At 44.1% G+C, this 27145-nt stretch overlaps 1 protein-coding gene across 4 annotated transcripts in view; it reads right to left on the reverse strand.

Moving 5' to 3' along the window:
- The window catches only part of SGMS2 (sphingomyelin synthase 2), a 270340-nt gene that overhangs the window by 78219 nt on the left and 164976 nt on the right, over positions 1-27145 (reverse strand). For all 4 annotated transcript variants that reach the window (XM_085641391.1, XM_085641392.1, XM_085641393.1 and 1 more), the window contains one exon: positions 13697-13814. In XM_085641391.1, the coding sequence (XP_085497517.1) occupies positions 13697-13814 (118 nt within the window). The remainder of the gene's footprint in view (positions 1-13696; positions 13815-27145) is intronic.

A 27145-nucleotide genomic window follows, 5' to 3' on the forward strand; every position in this document is an offset into this window, starting at 1 on the left:
CCAGGCTGTAATGATAACAAAAAATCATAAATAAAAATTAAATAGTTGTATACATACATGGATGGGCTTCGGGTCCAAATAAATTCACTTGTCTGTTTAAATGGCATTCAAATTTTGCCTCCGGCTACAACATCAGACCCACTTCAGCCAACAGTGGCTCACTTGCATTGTGAGAGAAGACGTGTGAACATCCGCCTTATAAAAAGTGCACTTCAGAGCCTAGGCTGTTGAGCCAAGACTTCAATTTGCCAATGTTTTTCTCTTTCTATTCTTTGTCTTTTTCTTTTTTTTGTCACCACATGTCTGTCTTGCCTCAACACTATTCACAATGCAATGGTACTTCTTCTTTGCACCAGTAATATTCATACTTTCCTTTGATGTGCTTTAAAACTAAAAAAAAGTTTTCTATAACTGATCTAAGTGTGCCTGCAAGCTCTGAAGCACAATTACTGTTCCACTAAAATTCTATGCAATGGTTACTGCAGAAGTCAGCCGCGTGAAGTTAGTCACTTCTCATGCACTTACATGAATGTGCGAGCTGACTGTTAGCAAGCCATTGGCAGGCCGGCTATCTCCTATCCATGATGTCTGTGACATCATCAATCCGGTAAGGCCATATGCTTCTGTGCTATGGACTAAACCCCAGTAGGCTTCAACACTAAGATGCCCGGGGCTTTTCATCAATCATTGGACTTAACTGTCTGGGGACCTCATGGCACCCCACCTTTTTATAACCCATTACATGGTGTGGTGGGTCCAACAAGGCGCTCTGACCCCGCCATACCCTGTGACGAGCTGGAAAAGGGTGGTGCGAAAGTAGAGGCTGCAGGTAGAAAGCTGAGCTCTTGAAAATGTAGTCTATCAGCACACACAGTGGTGACTCACTGCGCAGGCTCCAGCTCTCAGTTTACCACTTTGTGCTAATATAGGGCAGTACTACTGGAGTGGATGCACTGCATTCAGTTTGTGCACATGCAGCCTTAGCCCAATAGGTGGTCATGAAATATGTCTAGTGCCTTAACATTGCTCTTTGGGTACTACCTGATTGTGCTACCCTTGTGGGGTCGGTGGGTGGTGGAGCGGCGAGGAAAGAATTGTTGGGTCTCGCCTGGTCACCCTGCAAACTAACAAGCATTTGTGTTGCAGCTTTTTCCTTGACCCCACCACTATTAGCCGGGAGCATTAAATGGGTAAAGCTAGTGTCTACAGACTATGGGGCACATTTTCAACCCTTTAATGCCACCGGAGTAGCACTTTTCCTGATGCTACGGTGGTGTTGTGCCATTCCCCATATTTACAGGGTGGCCCTAAGCCACTTAACGTGGTTTAACACCACCTTGCAAATATGGCCCCTTCCGCAGTCTGCTAGTGCAAAGGGGCAGGTTATGGTGTTGAAGTGGGCGTTCCACCGCAACACCCATTGCTTTTTGATATTGTGCCAGATTGACAAAGCTGGGGCAGCGCAAAAAACGAAGACCAGGTAATACCTGGTCTCAAATGATGATACGAAGAGAAATTATTAATATCTCCTAATGTTTTGGTCTTTCTGAGTGGTGCATTCTGCAACACACATAGAAAGAGCAAATCACCCTTACTGATTGTTTATGTGCAGGAAGGTGTCCCTTGCTGCACATAAACAATCGCCCCTGCAGCGCAGGCACCCTTGCAACATGGCACAAGGGAGCCTGCACTGCCGGTAGGCAGCTTTTTTAGTACCAACGCTAGGGGAAATGCAGGGATGCACCGAAATCCCTGCGTTTTGTACATTTAATGAGCCTCAGGCAGATTGGCAGGTGTACATTAGGTTCTGGGCACATAGCCTGTCATCTGATTGCTATAAGAAGGCTAGGAGATATGCACTGAGAACTGAGCCAAGAGGGCAAGTGAGTGATTGCGTTTAGAGAGGAAAAACTCACACTTGTAAAAAGTGCAGGATGGTTAGTCACTGGTTAACAAACTAGGCTGGTGAAGGCATGGAGCACAAGGACCGCTTCCCATCTGACTCCTATGTGCATTACTGGTCCTCTGTGCAGCAGTGCCAGTGCACAGAATAAGCAATGTTGAACGTTGGCCAGCAGTGCCAGTGAACAGAAAAGGCACATTAGGACATCAGCCAGCCGTGCAGTGCACAAAATAAGCACTGTAGAACATCGGCCAGCACACAGTGCGCAGAAAAAGCACTGCAGAACATCAGCCAGCAGTGCACTGCATAGACTAAGTTATGCAGAACACAGGCCAGCAATGATAAAGCACAACATAAGCAATGTTGAACATCGGTCAGTGCGCAGAAGAAGCACCGCAGAACACCGGCCAGCAGTGCCAGTGCACAGAATAAGCAATGCAGTACATTAGCCAGCAGTGCAGTGCACAGAATAAGCAATACAGAACATCAGCCAGCAGTGCAGTGCACAGAATAAGCACTGTAGAACATCTGCCAACAGTGCCAGTGCACATGATAAGCACTGTACAACGCCGGCCAGCCATTGCCACTCGCGCAACGTTCATTCTAATCCATTTGGTTGGGTAGATGTTAAGTTATTTTTGATTTGGCCTTCCACTTGTTATTGTGCTGTATACATATTCACGTATTAAAATAATATATTTTCAAATCCACAATTGTCTCTCCACAGTGTTCTTGAACTTATTCAAATATTGTCTTCTTTTGACTGTATTGCTAATATGTTTCCAAATTTCCGGACGATTAGTCGAAGCAAAGTTTTGACAGTATTTTTCTTAAATTTACTGCTCCTGTGGCAATCCCACGCCCGTGCACTGTAGTCAATCTATGGATTTCCACTTTGTTGCATCAGACACTGAAGCCTGCTACAGATGCGTGACCAGGGGAGTCGCCAGAAAATTGAAATACCCCCCACTTTGAACCAAAGCTTGGGAGCCTAACCCTCCCTAGAAGAGCTTACTTGTCTCTTCCATCCAAGCATCTTTCAATACACCCTTTCACCTTTCCATCCACCCACTGATATCCACCAATTCATCTTTACATTCTTTCATCCATTCATTCTTTCACCCAGCATTCAATCTTTCACCTTCAATCCACTGATCCATCCATCCTTTCAGATTTCCATTTACCTGCCATTCTTTTACCCACTCATCCCCTCAGATTTCATTTACTCTGCCATCCATCATCTCAAATTTTATTAACTGTGCTATCCTTACACCCACTCACCCATCCATCATTTCCATTCACTCTGCAATCCATCCATCCATCTTCTCAGATTTCCATTTACTCTGACATCCTTTCACTCACCCATCAATCTATCCACTCACCTATCCTTTCGTCCACCCATCAATATACCCACCTATTCATCCATCCTCTCATCCATCCATCCATCCTTTTAACCGCCCATCCATTTATCCACTCATTCATCCATCCAATCTTCTTTCCCTTTTTATATCCACCCATCTTTCTTTCTTCATTGTAGAGTTAATTATGAGCCTTTATATGCCAAGTTGCAGAGAGAAGGGGCTCAAAATGAACCCCTCCCCCCGCTGTAGTTGATGAAGCTGGGGGTTCATGATGCTTCTGTATGTGACACTAATAGATATTCCTTGAGGCTATCACTGGTACAGGTTGTTCGGTTACACAGGGTTCTACGGTGTAAAAGGCACACTTAGCCCTTAATTATAGCTGTCTTTTATTTTCTAAGTCAGGGTTGAGGACCCATCGTCCTTGGTTGCATTTGGACCATTGCTTTCTTGCTATGCCACTGATTTATCAGGTGTGGCTTCACAGCACTGCACTTCTTGCTGCCACCTAAACCTCCTACTGCAATGAGCAGGCCATTGTAAGAAATCAAGTTAGTAATTGAGGAGAGGGTAAGTACTCACCTCAATTAGTAATCACAATCCTTGTCAGGGTGAGTCACTATAGTCAAACCCGAGTTCAACACCCTGGTTGTTTTGGCACAGAGAAGACCGGCTTAACTTAGAGGCAATGTGTAAAGTATTTATGCACTATTAAAACAGTAATACAAATGGAATAGCTATTACAAAAGGAAATAGAAAAATAGAGTAGAATTTAGTAAACAAAATCATACCATAATGACAAAATTCCAAAAAGGATAAACAGAGAAACACATTTTGGAAGATTTAATTAGGAATTGCCCCGCGAAGCACAATATGCCAATGAAAGCAAATGGTCACAGTATACCTGGAGCTAGGTGTAATTTGATGCAGACCGCGATGGAGAGCGGGTCGAATACAGTAACCAGGTCAGTCCTTGACAGAGATTTCACCTTCGAACTTTATTCCTTTAAGTCCCAATCCACATCAGGAGTACATTTCTAAAGCCCCCGGGACCTCAGAGGTGCCACTTAGAGACTCACAGAGTGTCTGGCCGAATCAAGACCATGCCCAGTTGCCACTGATCAGCTGGGCAATTGCAGGAAAAGGCCTCTTGTAGCCAGTGGCATAACGAAACTTGAGGGGGCCACCCCTGCAAGGGACGTGGAGAGGCCTACTCCGGACTCAATCTGGAGCTCTTCAGCAAGAGTCTTGTTCTGAGGGAGCCCTCTGGAGCTTGGGGGCCTCCCGCATAGCGTGGGCTGCGGGGGCCTCTGTTACGCCCCTGCTTGTAGCTTGTTGTGTCCATGTATCGTTAACAGGAGGTCAGACTAATGACCCCTTATGACACCTCTTTGTCCTGAGTACAAGAAGGAAGGCAGATCCTGTCTTCTCAGGTCTCAGACAGCAGTTTCAGTACTCTTCTGATCTTCCACAAGTTCAGGGGTGTTCTGAAGTGGGTGCCTAGGAGTACCACATTTATGCCTGGCACTAGCTAGTCGGTGGAATTACCCCTGGAGATGCCCTAGCCAATGGGGTATAGGTTCCCAGGGCAAATTAGACCAACTTTAGACATTTTCAAGATGTCAAAGCCTTCAGCCACACTAAAGTTGGACTTTGAGGTTTAGGGTTGTGTGGGGAGTCTACTAAGGTACATGCCATCTAATGCCAAAATTCAGTTTGTACAGTCCCTGTATCCACAACAACGTCTGAGACAGAAGTATGGTATAACAAAGCTGATCATTCAGCAACCAGACAGCGGATACACACAAATTGTTTTGCATTCTGTTTCCCTCTTTTGATGTGTGCCCCAAATATAGCAGACCTGTCAGACAGGCTGTGACACTAATGTCAAAAGCCACCCACTGTGGTTGGGGCCTGACTTGCTGGGAAGACAACACCAGGACTCTGCCCAAATGTCAACTAACATTTTCCTGTGACATTAGAGGTCTCTTTAGAGGGTGCCCCAAGTGTCAAATAAAAAGGCCCACAGACCTGTCAAACAGGATGTGCTATTCAAGCAGGACTTGACACTTTAATGCCAAAAAAGATCCTCCGAGCCCTCCTGTCAGGTTCAGATAGGGCATCTCTAGTCATTGAGGCCAGCCTATTGCTTTGCTCCAGGGAGCAAGCTCACAACTAATTCACAACTATTTAAATGCTAAAACTGGCTGGCTAAAGTGGGGTATGGTATGGTATGGAATTGCATAGCATGGCCTGTCCTGGTATGGTATGGTCTGTTACTGTATGGTATGGTTTGTAGTGTGATAATATTGCATAGTATGGCTTGTTTTGGTCTGTGCTTATATAGTATGTTATGGTATGTTATGGCCCATCATTGTTTGGTACGGTACTTTATAGTATGTCCCATCATTGTATAGTGTGGTCTAGTATGGCCTATCATTGTATAATAAGGTATGGTATGGTATGTCCTGCTATTCCATAGTATGTTATGATACAGCCTGTTATTGAATGGTATGGTATAGCCTGTAATTGGATGGTATGGTGTAGCCTGTCATTGTATCGTACGGTATGGTATGGTATGGCAGGGCCTGCCATTGTATAGTATGGTATGGTGCGGCCGGTCACTGTATGGTATGGCATGGTCTGTCGTTGTATGGTAGGGTTTGTTATTGTACAGTATGGTATGATATAGTATGGGCTGTCATTTTATAGAATATTATCAGATGGGGTAGTATGTTATGGCCTGTCATTGTCTAGTCTAGTACGGTATGGTATGATATGTCATTGCATAGCATGATATGATTTGGCCTCTCATTGTATGCTATGGTATGGCTGTCACATTCACTGTTATTGTATACTATAGTATGGTATGGGATAGTATGGTAAGGTATGGCCTTTTGTATTATATGGTATGCTATTAAGCTGCTTTCCATGGCTACAGTGTTAGCAATGAAATGAGCCACAGAGGAGAAAAACAAGTAGTTGCACAAACTGATTTAATAAAAAAGTTAAATTGCACATTGAAAATGGTTTTAAACATTAAATAGGCCCACGACTACTGTGTCAGCTTGGAGGATATAAATTCAATGTTGTAGTAAAGATTGTATTTGAAAAATGAACAAAGTGTATTTGCACGTTGAAAAATAAAATGCTTTTAATCATGAAATACGTTTGTGGGTACAATGTCACCCTGAAAGATCTAAAATGAACATTGTGGTAAAGATTGCATTTGTAAATGAACAAAGTGTATTTAAACATTAACTAATTTGTATCCTTAGTACTTGTCTGGGGCTTTTAAGCATTAAATAATTCCATAGACACAGCTGACAGTCTCATGCAGTGGCATGAACTGCTTTCCCTGGCTACTGAGTTAGCGCAGACAAAATCATAGCTGAGAAAACCTGCAGTCGCACAAACTGCTTTAGGTAAAATTGTACGTTAGAAAGAAAGAAAATGCTTTCAAACATTAAATAAGTCTGTGACAACATTGTCACTCTGGAGGATATAAAAGCAATGTATTAGTAAGGATTGCAAGAAAACAAACAAAGTGCTTTTAAAACATTACAAAAGTCTGTCACTGTAGTATCTCCCAGGAGCTTTTAAATATTAAAGAAATCTGTGGCTACAGTATCAAAATGCCCCAATCCAAGCATGAGCAGCGGAAGGACACTAATAAAGACATTAAGCAGTACTTGGTCCATGCTCCATCCAAGAGACAGACACACAAAGAGAGAAAGTGAAACTGGCACACACTGACCAATGAGAAGCAAGGAAATGAGAATGAAGAGGAAGTCAACCAATGGTAAGTAGCAGGTGGGTGCTAAGCCCCCTTTAAGTTTAAATCAACAAAATAACTTGCAAGGTACTGCGCATGAGGTGTATCAGGTGAGACCTATAAAAGTACTTAAGTGACAATGAGCAAGAACACCATCCGCAGTAGTAAATACATTATGTCTGCAAGGAATCCTGTTATACGTTCCTGACAGGCTTAAATTAGTTATTTTTACCTACAAACAAATGTTAATGTCTGAATATACCTTGCTGATTTGGACCCATTGTTTAACCCCTTCACTGCGGGGGTAATTCCCCGCTGGTGCAAGGGGGGAAAGGAGCCGCGGCGCCGCTGTGCTCGTGACGAGCTGAGCTCGTCATGACTCACAGTGGAGCTGTGCTCATGACGAGCTGAGCTCGTCATGATCCCGCCCACTCATTAATTCTCCCGCACAGGGGGGAAATAATCACGTGTGGACGGGCCGCGGGCGTTATGACGAGCTCAGCTCGTTATGAGCACAGCTCCACTGTGACTCATGAGGAGCTGAGCTCGTCATGAGCACCCAACTGGTTAAAGCTCTTACACCGCATAATTTGTCTTTTTTTGTTGCATAATTTCGTCAGCACTGCTTTATAATATGGTCCTCCAGTGCCGCATAATTCCAGTGGCACTGCTTACCACTCACTAGGGCAAAACTGGCCTGTTCTGTCTCTGCACAGATCTGATTTAAATAGGCATTTGCAGGCCAGCGTGATGATGTTCGGTTTAATACACTAATTCATACTGAGTTCTCGTAAATCCACTTCAGGTTTACAAACACAGTCAAATACATTTGTTTCCCTGGCAGGGGTACACCGCATCATGGATCTGCCGCACAGTGCTTCATTTTGAGCAACAGCCAGTAAAATAAAAGCTAGTACCAGGCTTTTTATTGAACCGACAGCCATTAATCCACACTGGAAGAAAAGTGTTTTGAGCTAAGAACAAGACGCAATGAAGGAAGATGTGTGTCAATCCGTTTGTGGTCGTGCAAATCAGCGAAAACCCCCGTGCAGTAATTAGCAGTGGTTCTCCTGATTACATGTTCTTATTGTGACACTTATCAGTGCTTACCAAACTTTTTATTGCAACAAACTTTCACGACCCACCTAGCTTTAATGGATATATAAGGTGGGCATGTTTTTTATGTAACTATAGCATTGTGTAGTAGCGCTTTTTCATTTACAGACAGCACATTATACATTGAAATGGTTACAACCAAACTATATTTCACACAAATGATAATGTGTGGAAAGTGGGTTTCAGGTAATATTTATTATTTGTGCATCGCCATTTAAAGTGTCTCGATTTGTTCTGATCCTATTAAAATCTTTGCTTTCATCATACTTCAGAATTACAAAAAAAGTGCAGAATGTTTGCTTTCCTAACTTCTGAATGCATGCAGTTTCCTTATAGGTATTTACATTTTGCTGTGTGTTATGAAAAAATGCATCCTGCAGCCTTTCCTTTCACACTTCATGTATCCCAGCATGATTGTCACATAAATCAGTTTGCTTTCTCTGACTAGAAAGTGAGAGAAGTTTGCAAACACCAGACCCTTTTTAAAAAACATAAGCAACAGAAGACATAGGCTGACATTTGACCTCTGTCTTTGAAACACAGCAAATATGACAAGATAAATACAAATACCTCTTTATTTATTGTTTTGACTTTTGCGACCCACCAAAAATGAACTATTATAATATGGTGAATTTGAGGTTGATTGCAAATTGAGATGCACTACAATTCATTGCCATCATAGGGATGATGGTCTGCTCAGTTCAGCACACCGCCATGTCCGTGATTACTTTTAAATAAAGCAACATTTTTCCTTTTTAAATGCAGCTCACTTTCCTTAAAGGAAAATGGGATGTGATTTTTAAAAAACGGAAACGTTTCACAAACTCTTTTCTTAGGAGTAAGCTGCTCCTGAAAAATGTTTTTGCAACATTCACAAGGAAGGAGCTCTATGGAGAGTCTTCTCAATATGTGAATGGGTTACCACTTCCTTTGAGATGTCAGTAAAATATTAATGTTTTGAGAATTAATTTTGGTTGCGAAACATTAATACATACGCCCTAAAGATGCACCATCCAAATACCTATTTCGCATGGGTTATTTAAAGTTATTTAATGATTTAAAAAAGGTTTTCCAATTTGTTAAATGGGCGTAGTACATTTGAAAAAGGGTTTTAGTATTTCTAAACCCTCTGACTTACCAAATTAGACAGTCTGTAAATGCAAAAAACCCCTTTGGGCTACATTTATAATATTTTGACGCATGGCAGCGTAGCAGGCCTTCCTGCTGTGTTGCTGTGGGTCAAAAGAAAAGGGCAGAAATGAGCCGTATCTACAAGATGCGGCACATTCCTGTCTTTTTCCTCTGCGCTAGCGCACAATGGTCTGCTATGCGCCAATGCAGTCCCCTTTGCGCCATGGTACAAGGTTGTCTGCCATGTAGAGGTGGTTGTTTTGTACAGGAAAGGATGTCTTCCTGCCCAAAAACAATTACAAGAGGGGTTTTTCTCTTTCTATGTGTCAGGGGTGGCTTCTCTGCTATGGCAGAGGAGTGTCGCCCAATTGCTCTCAAAGCAGGAAAAAGAAACAATAAAATGATAATAACATTGTTAATATCATTGTATTTTTCGTAAGTATGGGGCAGGGTTAGGGCGGGGCAGGGCTGGTAGCATGGGGAGGAGGAGTGGTTCATTCACTTAAGTGTGCAGGACTGCTTGTCCTTCCGTCTTGGGCTGGCCAAACAGTCATGCACACTTAGCATGTTCTCCACCAGGCTGTAATACACAGCTTGGATGGAGAACATGCACAGAATCCCAGTCCTCATCTGGGCACCGACCCACGGCACTCAGACCAATCACAATACTGCATTGCAGCCTTGTGATGTGCTTAGGAGAGCTTGTGTGCTTCTTCCTTCCGTGTTGAAGCAACGACGGAGGATAGATGGCAGCCGGCAACTGTTAGGAAGTAAGTGGTTTTAGTTTTTATATTTTATCCCCAACGCCTGCCACCCCCATTTCCCTGCCAGCCTCCACTCTCCTCGTTGCGACTCCCTTACACCTCCCCTGGGGAAGCGTAGATATCTGACGCAATCCCAGGTTTACGAACAAATCTTATAAATCTGGGAATGTGTGAGGTTTCATGGATGTTGTGTGGGTCTCTTGCTCACCTTGCCACTGGATACAAGCTAGCCTGGCTGATGAGGGGTATTACCCCGAATCAAGTTCTAGGATGCTTGTTTCTGGTCCAGGGAAGACATGGCTTGGCAGTTCGAGCTGGACTGTTCCCATGAGGCACAGGGTCAAGACTGATTTGCTTATAGCTGTGTCTGAACTGGGATGGCGAAGTGAGCTAAAGAACTATGATGGATTCAACCCAGTTCTGTGACGGGGGGATGAGTGTTTGAAAGGTTTCAGCACTCCGTCCATCATCTCCTTGGGTTTGTTGTGTGGGAACACCTACAGCAACACCCAAGGAACACCCCTTTCATGCAGAGTAATGCATGAAAGGGGGCCATATTTACAAGGCCATGGAAAGGCATGCAAGGTGGCTTACGTAGCCTTGTAAATATGGGCAGGCACACTGAGCCATCGGTGCATCCAAAAAAGTGATGCACTGGTGTCGCAAGCGGCTTGTAAATTTCTTTGACTCTGGACATGAAAGTTATACTCACAGCTGACACAGCATTGCTTATTGAAATTTAGATGCCAAATAACATTTGTGAATTCATAAAACACAACCTTTCCGTGACAAGACCCTAGAACATTGTGTTTAAAAGAAAGCACTATGTGCTCTGCAGTCTATTTTCAAGCTTCACACTGTTCAAGTCTAGTACCATTGTATAATCTGAAGGCAGTTGCTCTACCCTACAATGTGTTGTGAATTCACTCATTTATCAAGAAACACTCAGCTCGTTCAGGCAACCACAAATTGCCCAAACTATACTTCATACCTGGTACTGGTGTCTAGACAATGAGGTGTACTTAAATTACCAAACGTTTAAGATGTCATACACTTAATTCAAACAGGTGGCAGAGATGAAAGAAAATATTCTCAAATCTCCCTGCCTCTAAACCCATTCTTCCCTGCTGTGCTGTTCATCCGTCTTCTACAAGCCTCTGAAACTGCAAATCCGATTAATTGACATGTGGTGGGGTTCCATGGTTGGCCTTGTGATCATTAGCTGGATTGCTTATTTTAGGAAATTGGGTTATTGTTTGAGGGGGGTGAAAAGCCTACTCAAGCAACAACCACAATCCTTGTCACGGTGAACCATAAAAGTCACTAAATCAACCTGTGCTTAACCCTCTTGTAGCTTGCCACAAACGCAGTCAGGCATAATGTAGAGGCACTATGTGCAGTGTTTATGCAGCACACAAACAGTAATGAAGAGAAAACTCAAGAGATATCCTACACCAATTTAGAAAAATAGAGTAACATGTAATCCATAAAATGAGACCAAAACAACAAAAATCCAATCAGTAGAGCCAGAGAAATGCTATTTTAAAGGTTTAAATAAAAAAACGCCAAGTAGCAGAAAGCGCTAACTGTGGGTATCTGGTAGGGCTAGACCAGGACATAGTCACAAGTTCAGGTCGACCACAATGGATTGTGGGCTGGATACAGCGGCCAGGTTAGTCCCTCTGAAAGATGTACCTTCTCAAAGACTGGTGCGCAGAGTTCAAAACGTCAGGATTTCCCAGAATGAGCTCAACTCATGCCAGCCAAAGGTCCAGGACCTTGGGGATCAGGAACTCAAACCAACAGAGATTAGCAGGGCTCAGGCGGATTCAGTTGCAGGCCAGCAAGATCCAGTTGCAGGAAATCAACTAGGCAGTTGCAGGGAGGCCTTTAGAGCTTGCTGTCTCCCTGTAGCTCAGAACAGCAGGTCAGACAACTGACTCTTGGAGTAACTCAGGTTAGTCTGGAATGAAGGGAGCTGGTCCAGTCTTTCTTCTCAGAGAGTTGGACAGTCTTCAAGCAACAGGACAGTCCTCTGAAGAACAAGACAGGCCTCAAGCAGAAGGGCAGTCCTCTGGGGAACACAACAGGCCTTAAACAGCAGGGCAGTCCTCTGAAGAACCAGGTAAGTCTCAAGCAGCAGGGCAGTCCCCTCAAGAACAAGGCAAGCCTCCCAGTAGTGAAAAAAGAATTTGGGAGTTTTCCACAACCAGGACAGGAACAACTAAGAAAACAGGTTCTAACTTTTAAATACAATGTACCCTGCCCTTTGGGCTGTTTGGGGCCTACCATAGGGGTGTCTTATATGTATTTAAAAGGGAGGTTTAGGCCTGGCAACAGGTTTATTTTGTGAGGTTGAATTGGCAATTTAAACTGCATACAAGCTGAAATGGCAGACCTGAGACATGTATTAAATGTCTACTTAAGTGGGTGGGGCAATTAAGTGCTGTCGGCCCACTAGTTGCATTGAATTTATTGGCCCATAGGTACATGTAGTACCACTTTATTAGAGACTTTTAAGTAAACTAAAGGTGTCAAATTTACCATGTTTAAAGAAGAGCGCACAATCACTTTAGCACTGGTTAACAGTGGTAAAACTGTACAGATACCAAACTTCAACAAAAATGAAATTCAGAAAACAGAAGGGGAAAAGGCAAAATGTTTAGGGATGACCCACGGCCAAGTCCAACACTTATAAATGAAAGCAGGATCGCCAACCATATGGTTAATGGACCAAAATTCCAGCACAGTACAGACTGTGGGAGCAGCTGTAATCTTTGAGGCGCTGCTCAGCAGGAAGCCATAGAACTCCAGTGCCTTCTCATGTCTCAAAACATAGAAGTAATTAAGTTGTACAATATGCAGCTTACACATAATTAAATAAATAAAAACCTCTTGAGAGGTTTCTCTACAGGCAGGACATTACAACAGAGCTGTCTTAAGAAGAAATTAAGCTTTTACAGTCTAAAGATGTATGACGGTATCGTAAGGTGTACCATTTCTTCATTGACACTCTTTCTCCCACATGCATTAGAGTAAATATTTCAAGGTTTTTATTTGAAAATAGTAAAAATACAAAAGGACTTCCTAAAGAATATGACCAGTTAATATTCGAACCTCAATAATACGCAAAACACGAAATGACTTTCTGGCTCTTTTTTTAAACTATTCATGCCTAAGGAAACAACAGCTAGGGCTGAACAAAATTTAAAATATTTATTTCAGGTAATTTTCACCCGCTGGGTCTTGCAGAATTTAGCAACAGGTATTTTCTGCTCAACCCTGTCTCCCGTCGGTATCTGTTGGAACTTTTTATCATTAAGTATGCCTTCCCTTGAATAATCAATCTAGAGACCAACAAACCAAATTTTTTCAGCTAAAAGTCTATATCATAAAATTTCAGAGATGCTTTGTGCAATTAAACGAAAGCAAATAAACAATTTCACCTACTCAGCACTAGCATTAAAAATCTAAAAATCTATGGATACCCACATACATGGCGTGACAGTGACAGACAGTAAGACTACAGCAATAACAATTCAAAGAAATTGCATGCTCTTTAGAAAGAAACTATGGTACGTGAAATATCAAACTTGTAGAAAGACATGGCACAGAGACAGAAGCCTTGCTTAATTATTTGTCTTACCTTAGGTGCACATTGAAAATGCATTCCAGGCACAGGTAGTGTGGTAACATACATGGTAATACAACGGTACAGGTACAAAGTTCCAATTATAAAAAAATATCTGCGTATCACTATCGATCTGTAAACAGAGAAGAAAGACTGTTAACAAGAACATTGCAAACAATGTGAATGTTTTTCATCAATAAGTATTAACAAGCAGAATAAGGATGGTAAATCGTGGTGAGAGCCGCAAGTCAAAAACAACAAGGGAAGCAAAGAGCCCCAGTGAAGACTGAAGCAAAGAGATAGTAGATTATGGCTGGTAAGGTCGTGAAGCACTGTTTGAAAATGAGTGTCCCGCGAAATCTTATCAATCAATCAATCAATAAGCTTTATTTCGATTTAAAATTAAATCATAAAAGCAATACATTTAAAAGAAAAACCTCACAACCAGTCAATACAATACACAATCTTCAAGTTCATTACAATGGATTAATAAACAACTCCTCTGGTTTTACGTAATCTCATAGCTGCCTTCAAAAAGTTTAAAACACAAAATAATGTCAAGTGATCAGTAGACATTTTTAAAAACAGTAATGCCACCCTTACATGTTTAAACTTATGTTTCTTGAGCAGATCTTTCAGATACTGTCTCCTTGGCCCAGCATAAAAAGAGATGAAAAATATAAAGTGAAGGGTGTCCTGTGGAGATCTGTGATCGCAGCCGCAGGGCCCTTTATCACTAAGTTTATCAATAAAACCCTCTGGCACTGCTAATAAAAAGTGGATAAAAACAAATCTAAAACGAGTCATTAAAAATCTTTCATTTGAGTTAAGTACAAAAGACAGATAGGGTTCTATACCAGTAGTTGTTTTGACCATGGCGTGATCTCTCACAGTCCGCTTTAAGAGTTTCGCCTTTTCACGAGTGGTAACCAGAAAATAAGAATGCAAGATCTTTATACTTCCCTTGTCGCTGGGCCTAATTATCTGGGGTGCACTGTACAGTTCCTCACGTCCCAACTTCATGAAGGTGGTTTTGACGTATCGCAGCCACGGGATTCTGCTGCTATGATCCAGGTTCAAGCAGTCCAATAAAACAGATTTTGTTAGGCCAGAATCTTCATTGAGCCAAATTTTAAGCCAGCAAAGAAGAGGTCTAACGGTCACCAAGTCAGAGAGATAGCTAAACCCCAACTCCTCGTGTATGCTAAAAGTGGGTGAGCTAGGCGGAACTCTCAACAAGCTTTTCAAATATTTATTTTCCACAGTTTGAAGTTTAGATGTTTCTATGAAGCCCCAAACTTCGCTACCATATAGAACCGCTGAACAACAGATGGAATTATACAATTTTAAAATTAGACAGGGCGTCCAGTACCCCAGCCGAGTGGCATATCCCTTGATGGACCCTGTAATCCTGGACATATTAAGACATTTTTCATCTATTAGATTTTTAAAATTCAGCTTTACATCAAAGGTTATGCCTAAATAAGTGAACATGGGTACGTTTCCTAGTACATGTGTGCCAATTGTAAAGTTCTGTTGTCTTCGTGATTTCTCCCTTACCGTCATCACATATGATTTAGTGAGATTAGCAGACATGTCCAGATTTGTCATAAAAGTTGTAAAACCATCTATTAAAATGTGCATGTCATGATCAATCTACAAGGGTGCATTGCTTTACATTAGCTCTTGTGTGTGTGCTCTTTTAGCAGTGGGTCAGTGGTCTACTCTAGTTTTATTGCTGGGAAGGCAACACACTATTCGATGACATTGAACTAATCCAATATGGTCAACAAACACCTGTGGCTTACCATGAGGACAAAGGGCCTAACTGGCTAACAAAATGGCTGCCCACCAATGTCTGTTACATGAAAACAATTTGAGTGAACTTTTTCAGCATGGGAGTCAGTGGCTAGTACAAGGTACTATAAAAAAAAAAAGCATTTGCAATGCAATCGGTCTCGCATTTGTGAGTGTTTAAGCTATTGGCATTATCATGTACAATGCCAATAGCTCAAACTATCGTAAATGCGAGACCTATGCAAAGAAGCTGCCACCAATGTCCCAGGCTGCTTAGAAAGTATGAATGTTGCAGGAAAGCATGTCGTGCCTGCAGTAGGAGAAACTACGTAACCTAACCTGCCGCCGGTGCCAGGGATCGAACCGTGAGTGAACCCCGTAGTCAGGCACCCTGGCTGCTGTGCCACACCTCTTCTTAAAAAGTGATTTTAACATCAGTCATTAGCTGAGACCCATTCACTGAATGAACCTATCGTGGCGTCGTTTGTCGGTGAGACATACTGTGAACATTACTGACCTCTTGAAAGCTCCAGTCACTTGGTGAGAGCTAGCGTGGCATGAGATGTGTTGTGAGATAATCCACTTCATGAGACGTCATTCCCTGGGTGATCTCTATTGTGAAATCATTCCCTTCATGAGAACTGCTATGAAATCATTCACTGGGCGAAATATATTTTAATACAGTTTACTGGTGAGCCCTCCTGTGACGTCATCCACCAGATGAAACCAATTCTAGCATAATTCACTGAATGAGACCTGCTATGCCGTCATTCAACAGTCGAGACCTAATTAAGGATCGTTCTTTGGATGAAACATATTGCAGCGTCATTTCATGTTACGATCTGGTGCATCATTACTCAGCAGAGGAAAATTAGGGTAGCACGATTCACTGGACAATATCTATTGTGACATCATTCACTCCTTGAGACCTACTGATACCATTCATAACACAAGACCTATCGTGCCCTATTGTGACAACATTCACTTGATAAGCGATATGGATGAGACCTACGGTCACCCCTTTCACCGGATGTATAGATCGTGACATCATCCAAGCGACTAGACGTATTGGCTCATCTTTCACTATACAAGAATGACTGCTATGATCCTCAGCTGTGAGAGGTTTCGCCTGCCTTGGGATACCGAGGGCAGGGGACAGGGTATTCCATGGTAAGTCTGTGGTGAGAAGAGAGAGGGGTGTGGCACTCTGGGGCTGGACTCGCCCCAAGGAGGTACAAAATATTAAACCTCAGCAGCCTTCACTTCGGGGTCTGTGGTTCCGGACTTCCCCGCGCCACGGCTTGGGGTTGTAAGGATGGTGTCACTGTAGACACATTACCAGATGATGGGTGGATGGATGTCTCTCTCGTCGCCTCGGTGCCAGTGGGCACTCTCACGCCAGCCTGCCATGATGCGGCAGACAGCCCATGACTCTGGGACGCTCTCATCTGTAGAATAGGCCCTGGCGTTAGATGCCATGATGGAGATGAATACGAGAGCTCACTCAGCTGACGGCAGTCTGTTTGCGAGAGAGACAAGTTGTCAGCTGTGAAATGTAGGGACGGCTGCCCGACATGCGAACGGTGAAAGTTTGGAGGGTGCCGGCCGGAAGGAGTGAGGGCGCCTGAGGAGGCTGGGCTCTGAGATGTGAGGAACGGTACCCCGAGGCGTGATATGGAGCGAGCAGATGGCAGTGACGTGGCTGAAGAATCAAGAGTGAAAGAAACCAGCTGAAACCTGAGGAGTGAGAGGACACGAGCAGCCGTGTGAGTGGGAGAAGAGGGGCTGAAGTCTGGGGCGTGACGGGCTGAGGAGAATGAAACCTAATGCATGAGGGGGGCGTACGAAACGGAACCCTGATGTGTGAGGGTGTGAAGGGGAGTGAGGAGGCTGAGATGTGAGGGGATGAGGAGGCTGAAACCTGGAGCGTGAGTGGAATGATGACAATAAGAAGTCTGGACTCTCAGGTGCGATTGTGAAGGGGAAACCGGTGTAGCAGCAGTGCCTCGTAGATGCGTCCTGGTTGCTAGGCGACGTCCTGCAAGCACGGATCGCGGCACAGTTCCTTCTTCCTCCAGCAATGACGTCCCGCTGGGGGCTCCCCTTTGAAGCAGCGCTGCCTAGTGGATGCGTCCAATCCAGTATAAATAACAAGGAGGAAGAGACGTGGCGAGACGACGTGTGCAAAAGCGTGCCTAAATATTTTTAAAAGCGAGTCTTGATTAGTTGTGGTTTGTGCGCACGTACACGTGGAATTGGGGAAATATAAAAACGAGTGGTGCGCGCGCGCCACACCAAGACATCTGTTTCCTATTATCGCGCACGCCTCTGTGCACGATAATTGAAAACAGATGTCGGGCCTGCGGGTAACCGACACCAATAGGCCATGGGTGGAGCAATGCGTCCGCCTTTGGCCAATTGCGTGCTGTCTTTGTTAAAAAGACGCACGCAAAGGCCAATAGCGTGTCCCAAAAGGGAAAAGCACACGCACAAGCATGTGCGATTCCTAGGTCAGTTTTGAAACCCCCTACAAGAGGTCTCTTGCAGCGCTCCTCCTCGACTCCGAGGCCTTCATTCATTGATTTGCTACCGGCATAAATAATTATTTCTCCGGCGCATGAACGCTGCCGCCCCGCGGCCGAGTGACTCCTTGATTTACCACCGCGTTTTCCAAGCTATCCCCCTCCGACCAGGGCCTCATTAGTGTGCAAATAATCGCATTCGGCCCTCGATTGTTTGAAAAGTTTTCACTGACGCTCACAGATACGGATACATTACACCGCCTCCATATCTACCAATTCTAGCTGCTCACATTTTGTCCTGAAGATGAACTCGAATAATTGAGTTCGAAACGTCGTCGACCTCTCACAACATGAACCCTTTAAATTATGTTAAAAATCTTTAAAAAGTGGTTCAACAATTGTTGTCAATGCGATGTCTTTTTTTAAGTTCACCCTCACTTCTCACGTCACGCTTATTGTCACTGAACATGTGAGCACTTGAATTCTATCTATGTATAATAAATATTTGTCATACTCTGACTTTCATGTCCCTCTCCTATATTAACTACTGCTCTCTTCTAAGATTTAAGCTCTCATACCTCTATTAACCTCATTGCCCTTCCTAGGGTAATTTTGTCCTGGACCTTTTTAGGCCATCTAGAACCATTGTTCCTCTCTACACAGACACTAACACCATGGCACGCAACCTCCACCGCTGGACCCCTCAAGAAATCCACGGGATTCCGTAAAGCCGATATGTCCCCCATAACGGACCCGCAAGATATAGTTAACCAATTTGCTGACCACTTCCACACCGTTTATACCTCGATAGCACCATACAATGAAAGCGACGCTGCCGAACTCCTGCGGGACATCTCTCTCCACACACTTTCAGTAGAGGACCGTGAATTTTTTGACAGTGCTCTGACCACAGATGAGATAGCAATGCCATACGTATGTTACACCCTGGCAAGGTGTTGGGTCCCAACGTTATCCCGATACAACTGTACAAATTACGGCCTGACAACCTGGCTCCATATTTAAAAGCCATGTACGTGGACAGCCTAGACCAGGGAATACTACCGTTAGACCAAAGAATAGCTTCTATCGTCACTATCCACAAAGAGGGCAAACCCAGGACAGAGTGTGCGTCATATCGCCCTATCTCGCTCCTTAATGCGGAACACAAAATTCTGGCCAAACTACTGGCTAATGGATTGGTCAAAGTTATTGGAGGCCTAGTTCATCCGGACCAATCCGACGTTATTCCGCACAAAAACACGGCACTGGATATACGCAGGGTCCACGGTGTCCTAGGCAGAGCGTCCACTATACAAGAACAGGCTACAATTGTCTCACTAGAAGCCACCATGGCGTTTGATACTCTAGAATGGTCATATCTCTTTGCTACACTCGCTAAGCTGGGGTTTGGGCCTGGTTTTAAACAATGGGAACGTCTCCTTTACCGTGAACCCCTGGCATACGTGGTTGTTAATAACACAAATCAGGGAATTTCCAGCTCAGTCGAGGGACACTTCAGGGATGCCCCCTTTCTCCCCTATTGTTTGCTCTTGCCCTCGAGCCCCTCACGGCATGGATCCGGAAGGACCCAGTTATCCGTGGAATGAGCTGGTCCCTGAACTGGGAAGATCGTATTTCCCTCTATGCTGACGATGTTCTTTTATACCTTACCTCCCCCAGGTAATCTCTGATTGCGGTGTTTCACATCCTGACTACTTTTGGTAGATACTCCGGCTTCAGCGTAAATTGGCAAAAATCTCTCCTTTATGTCCTCAGAGGGGACCCACCCCAAACACCGCTAGGCTGTCCCCTTCAAATCGCAACGGAAGGTTTTAAATACCTGGGAATCTTTGTTTCCCTAGACCGGACACTCTGTTACTCCCATAATCTTGTCCTGCCGCTGCAAAGACTCAAACAGGACATAACGAGCTGGAAAACGCTCCCTCTCTCACTGTTGGGCAAGGTAGCCCTTTTTAAAATTATGTCCTTACCTCGGTTCCTGTATGCTTTACAGAATTCACTTGATCCTGTCCCCAACGCTTACTTTAGGGAAAATGAAGGGCTTCAGACAGATCTTCTGTGGGACGGTAAACCGCGAATTGCTTTGCAGAAATTAACCCTCAACTGGTATGATAGTGGAATTAGTCTACTAGACATTAAAAAGTATTACTGGGCGGCGCACCTCGCGGCCATAAACCACGGTACCTACGGTCGCTTAGACGACCTTGGCTATGCTATGGATAGATGGCTCCTCCCTGGGGGGACCTTCAACCGGGCGCTATATTCTAAACCAGGCAGATATCCCCTTACAGACCCTACCAAACACTCTACTGCCGTATGGCACGCGACCAATAGGTCGCCAGGATAGGAGACGAAACTCACACTGGCTACCCCGCTGTGGGATTCCCAAAAGCTGGGGGACCTATGGAAATCAAAAGGATTTGATAAGTGGAAACTCATTGGGATCTCACGTGTCCAAGACCTCTGGGATAAAAACAGGATAAAATCGTTTACCACGCTGCAGCACCAATATGAACTAGCGGACTCGGAACGCTTTCGCTACACACAGGTGCATCATGCGCTTCGATCACTCCTTCCCCCTTGACGCGTCTCCCCTAGAGGACAGAATAATTGACGGCCACCTACCGGAGAAAACCATCTCACTAATATACAAAAAATGAATTAATAACATGGAGAATCCCCTACATGTACTACGAGAAAAATGGGTGAATGACGGTATTTTAATTGATGAGGAATGGCAGGAAGTGCTGTCCTCCCCGCGAGTAGTTGCAATCTCTGCACGTCTGCGGCTGATACAGCTTAAAATTCTTCACAGAGTCTGTGACGGGCCCCAATTGCTATGCATGGGAGTGGCTGGGGGGGGGGGGGACTGTAGGAGAGGATGCACTCAGCTAGGTAAATTTCTCCACATCATCTGGGACTGCAATTATATACAACCCTACTGGGTAAAAATACACGAGGTAATCAGCGAGGTCCTTACAATCTCTCTCCGCCCGGAGGCGCGTAGATGCCTTCTCAACTTCTGAGAGCCCACAGACCTAAACAATTATCAAACAATATGGGTCACTCTGGGGCTTACTATAGCGAAAAGGAACATAACGTGACTTTGGGGAGCCGCTCATGCGCCCACCCTTTCCGACTGGAAGAAAGACCTTGATTGGTGCATGTTCAGGGAGAAGACAGTGTATATTGCTCGGGGCTGCCCCCGAAAATGGACCAAAATCTGGGACCCGTGGAATTCCTACAGGGGGAATGTTTTTAACCCACCCCGTGTAACAGACCCCGATACTGTCTCTTCGCCATGACTTCCAATACGAAACATTGTTAATTGATGATCGTTGTTTGTCTCCACTGTACACGCAATTGCCTAATCCTTCGTACTGTATGTAAATGTCAATGACTGTTAATAAAAAGAATTATTAAAAAAAATTAAATCCACGGGATGACACATCAGGAGAGCAAGCTTTTTCACCCCTGCACTCCAAGAATCCAAGCGTTCCTGCCGACGACTCAAAAAGATGTGGAGCAACAACAGAACCCCAGAAATATGCCCTGCCTACGGAGCAGCCACCACAGCATACCACCAACTAATCAAATCCACAAAAAGGAAATTCCTCCAAGACAGAATCCTCACCAACACCCACATAACCAAAGAACTCTTCTCCATGATCCAAATATTTGCAAAACCCAACAGCGAAACAACAGACGTCCCACCCTCCCAAGACCTCTGCAACAGACTCAGCACCTTCTTTCACCTCAAGATTAATATGATCTACGACAACTTCAAAAACTAAGACCTCCACACCACTCGAGCTCCCACACCCAGCAACGCCACCCGACAGACCCTGCTCACTTGGACGCCGCTCACGACAGAAGACCCTAAAGACCATGAATAGCATCCACACTGGAGCACCCTCAGACCCCTGCCCACTCCACATCTTCCACAGAGCTGCCACGGCCATCGCACCTGAACCACGCCGGATGATCAACTGCTCCCTCGAAAACGCCACATTCCCCGATGACTGGAAACACGCTGAAGTCAACCCCCTCCTGAAGAAACCCTTTGCAGACCTGATGGACCTCAAGAACTTCAGGCCCACCTCCCTGCTTCCATACGCAGCCAAGGTCACCGAAAAGGCCGTCAACACCCAGCTAGCAATCTTCACCAAAGCCAACAACATCCTGGACATTTCCCAATCCAGATTTCGCAGCAACCACAGCACCGAGACCGCCCTACTCGCCACCACCGACAACATCCCCTCCCTCTCTGACCAGGGCCAAAAGGCAGCCCTCATCCTCCTGGACCTCCGAGCTGACTTCTACACAGTCTCCCACCGCACACTAGCCAACAGACTCCATGACGCCAGCATCAGCAGAAAGGCCCTTGACTGGATATGCTCATTTCGAACATGCAGAACTCCTGCCCTACCTCACAGAACCAACAGAGACCAGATGTGGTGTGCCCCTGGGATCCTTCCTCAGCCCCACCCTCTTCAACATCTACATGGCCCCCCTCGCAACCATCGCCAGAAACCAAAAACATTGTTTCCTACGCCAAGGGCATCCAGCTCATCCTCTCCGTCACCAAAGAACTCAACATCACCAAGCATAACTTCCAAGAAGGGTTGAAAGCAGTCGCCACCTGGATGAAGAAGAGCTGCCTGAAACTCAACTCTGAGAAAACAGAAGTCCTCATCCTTGGCTCCACCCCCTCAGCGTGGGACGACACTTAGTGGCCCCCGCCCTCCAAAACCCCCTCACCCCGACAGACCACGCACTAAGCCTCGACATTGTACTTGACTCCTCGCTCACAATGAACCGCCATATCAACGCCGTATCCTCCGCATACTTCGAAAAACGTTCAGATGAATCCCATCCGAATCCAGAAAACCGGTCATGCACGTCCTCATCAGTAGCAGACTGGACTACGACAACACTCCCACACCGGAATCAGCAAGAAACTACTTCGCAAAACTCCAGCCCGCAGCCAGACTAATCCTAGACATCCCCCGTCACAAACACATCACCCAACGTCTCAGCGATCTCCAGTGGCTCCCCATCGAAAGAAGAATAACCTTCAAGCTCCTCACTAATGCATACAAGGCCCTCCACAACATTGGACCAGCATACTTAAACAACTGTCTCTCTTTCCACGCACCCAAGAGACACCTACAATCATCTTACTTCTCTCTTGTCACCTTCCCACGCATCTACAAGACCAGAACGGGAGAAAAGTCCTTCTCTTACCTCGCAGCCAAGGCCTGGAACGACCTCCTCCTCCACCTCCAGCAAGCCCCTACACTGATCCAGTTCAGGAGGATCTCAAGACCTTGCTCTTCAGAGTCACCCCCCAAACCTCCTAGAGACCCCCGCCGGTGAGTATCTGAGCTTTACCAACCCTGATTGAGGTGGTGGAACTACGCTTTTAGTAACAACGTTCACTTGCTGGATGAAGGAAAAATCCTTGGCAAACATGCCATCTATATTTTGTGCCTTGAAGACTGGAAATGGTGAAGTACTCTTAGAACCTGGACTGGTGAAGAGAAGCAAAGATGGTTTTGTGTTGCACACTAAGATCATGCCAGTCTTTTGGCAGTCAGAGGAAGTTTTGTTGCATTTGGTGACGGATGGTTAGGTGTCTCCTGAGTTCTTCTCTAGTCCGATATGAATCTGTGTGCCTTTGATTCCCGGGATAAAAAAGTTTGTCTATAATACGGGCCAAGAGACTGTTTGTATCTTGAATGTAAGTGATGTTAATGTTGTATTTATATGTATTTTTAAGGACTGATTTATTTCAAATGAATAAGCCTTGAATTGAATGTATCGCCTTTCATAGTTAAATGCCTTACAGACCCAACCCACTAGTCCATCTTTTTAGAATTTCTGAAGATACCTACACATAGAGTGAGAATCTGGGTAGAATGCACGGGGAAATGCTTTCAGAAGCCACTGTGTGTACACAGGCTATTGTGAAGGCTTGAAAACATGTCATTGTTTGCTTGACATAGCTGTAGAGGTGCATACTCATTTCTGTGACGCCATTACTGAAAGAGGCCAAATCGCTAGGCCAACAGTAAATCTACACAGCCTCCCCGGTGGCAGGTGGAGGTAATAATCATTATATGTAAAGGACATGAGGCAGTAAAGGTCGGTCCCAGTAATGCCTAACTGAAGTAATGGAGCTTCTTGTGATGACGTAGACCCACTGCAGCACCATTTCATGACTCGTCACAAGTCACATCTTTTTGAAGGTGGCAAAAGATTAATTTAAATTCGGAGTATCAAATGGTGCTTTCTGTATCAAAATACTGTTTTATATTAAGGAGATCATAAACTAAAGGTAGACCATTAGTAAATGTTTATTTTCACTTTCCGTCCAAAAAAACAACACATACTCCCTTCAGACTTAAAATGCCCACACGTTCCTGTGCCAGGGCTGGAAAATCAGAACGCCATTCAGTGTGAAATATAAAAACAGCACAGCACTCTTGTCTGAATTCCCTCTAGTACTGTTGGTTTATTCACCACCAGGAATAAAGAGACATAGATCTTCACTTATCCTTGCTTAGGTCAACTAACCTTGTGCGCCTCCATTTGTAGCTGTTCTGCCGCACAACAAAGCCATGTACTTCAAAACCTCAATCTCCTTTTCCAGAGCTATAAATGGACCACAGTGCATTTATATTCCTTTCAGCAAAGGTAGCGGTTTTCGTCATGAGGTAATAAAGTATTTCAGGTCAATATACCCTAAATTGATTTATAGAACTATGGATCAGATAGTGAAGGGATTTATAAAGAGCAGATCATGCTTCTGAAATATATATGTGAAGTTATGGGGCATTTCAAGCATAGATTCCTGAGTATTGCCGATTTCATAATAAAGGCCTGAATGATATATTCTACTCTACTTGGGTTATATATATCAGCAAAGCACTCTCCTCACTCGTGTCAAACCAGCTGAGTAAAAAGGAGCACGGACCACGGGATTCTTGTTCAATATCTACTTGTTTATTCAAGGATCTCAGACAAACAAGACGGCCATTACGCGTTTCATCCCTCCTGGGGGACTTGATCACATGACGCAGATCAACCAATGGCATACGGTATTTAAAGAAAACATTTTTTTACATTTTTTTAAACAACATGTCATCTGATTGGGCAGCATTCCACCAATAATTTCCTATGTAAATTACATTTCTGGTGTCATTTCATCAACACAGATATAGAATAAGTCATCATTATTCAAGCTATTACGAAAAATCATAGGATAAATCCTGTAATGCTCACTAGTAGAAACTTGCCGATCAATTAGAGAAATCAAATCCGATTCTAACTTGATAGTCTAAAATAGGACCCGTTTTTATCCACAATAGAGTGAGGTATATATATATATATATATATATATATATATATATATACACACGTATATATATACACACATGTATATACATGTGTGTGTATATATATATATATATATATATATATATATATATATATAGAGAGAGAGAGAGAGAGAGAGAGAGAGAGAGAGAGAGAGACACAAATAACATGCATAGTAAACACTTTGAAGTGGCTCCTTTTAGAAGTGTTTTGTTACATTTTGATATGGAGCAATTTGCCAAGACCTGCTGGAAGTTTAGTTCGCTGCAGCACCTGTGAATAGTTGGTCTGACCACTACAAAGAACCCCATACTCCTTCTTTGGTTCCTGATAACTATATGGCTCATCATCATGGTGGTCTGCACGGTCATTTTATCTGTTTCAGCTAGTCTCATGGAGAGAGCTCTAAACCCGGGGTTAATTTTTCACCCTTCCACTGAACCTGTTTGTATTTTTGTGTGTCTAGTGTGACAGTGTTGTCGGTAATTGTTGGTGGTCCATAGGTGTACTATCATCTTACCGGTGCGCGTGGTTGTGATTCTCAAATTATGGGTAGTTCCAATGGGGGATCAGCAAAGTGGTTCATGGCAGTCTTGTAACATTAAGGTGTATCAGATACATTAAATAGAACGCAAACAACAGAACAGATTATTGTAGATCATCTGGCTGTATTATAGGAACTATTGAGACCAACATCTATTGATACACTCAGAATGAATTTTTCTAATCCATATGCAGTCTATGCATGGTGGAGAGGTATACTGAGCATATATGGTATAAGGGATGATAAGATGCAATCTTTAAGGGGAGAGGGAGAATGAGACACGTTAGAGAAGTAAGGGTCTCGAGATATGAGCAACGTGTGCTGGATAGGTTTAGAAAGAGCGTTAAGCCATGCTAAGGATGGAAAGAGATGGGGAGGGAGCGAGAGGTCAGTGAGAAATTTAAGAGGTAGTGGAGGGAATGGGAGGAATGGGAGGGATATGAGGTGCACGCAGTGGTAAGGTGGTTGTAAAGTATAAACAAGGAAAGTGGAAGGATGATGAAAAGCAGTTGTTGGTGGAGTTGATCAGGGGAAAGATGAGCACGAGAGATAAGAAGTGCACTGCAGGGACTGGAAAGAAGGGTGAGGAAGAATGTGAGCGAGGAGGAAAAGAGTGGAATTGGAAACAGGTTAAAGAGGTAAGATGCAAGGCTCATGCATTTTTTAGGGGGAGGGATCTATAGAAAGAGGTGATGTGAGGGTGGGAGAAGTGAATGAGATGGAGGCGAGGTTGAGTAGTCTGTGAGGAAGGTGTGGGCAGGCAGCGGCTAGATGAGGTAGATGAGTAAATGGGATGCATTTGATGGAAGAGTTAGGAATATTTTGAGGGTAAGAGGTGGGGATGAATTCGGCAAGAGGGTGTCAGTGAGAGACTAACGAGACTAACTTGAGATGAATGTAAGGTGAGAGCCTGAATCTTCAACTGTGAGATATCTTTGGCTATATTTGGGCAGACCTAAGTCTGTCAGCAGAAAAAGTAGAAATGACTGAGGGAAGTTAAGACAATTAGATGACTTGGAGAAGCGATCCCAAGAGGAAAAGATACTGCATATACATTGACTCATATGCCTTCCAGACATGTATACTGAAGTGTATAATCTAAATTTGAGTCACTACATGCTTTTAAAAACCTTGGTGGTATATTCCAGCAATCAATAGGATCACTCCAAATCCAGAGATCTGTCGAATCGGGCCATGGAT

The sequence above is a fragment of the Triturus cristatus genome, chromosome 2_2 (genome assembly GCF_964204655.1).
Source record: "Triturus cristatus chromosome 2_2, aTriCri1.1, whole genome shotgun sequence".
Lineage (NCBI taxonomy): Eukaryota > Metazoa > Chordata > Amphibia > Caudata > Salamandridae > Triturus > Triturus cristatus.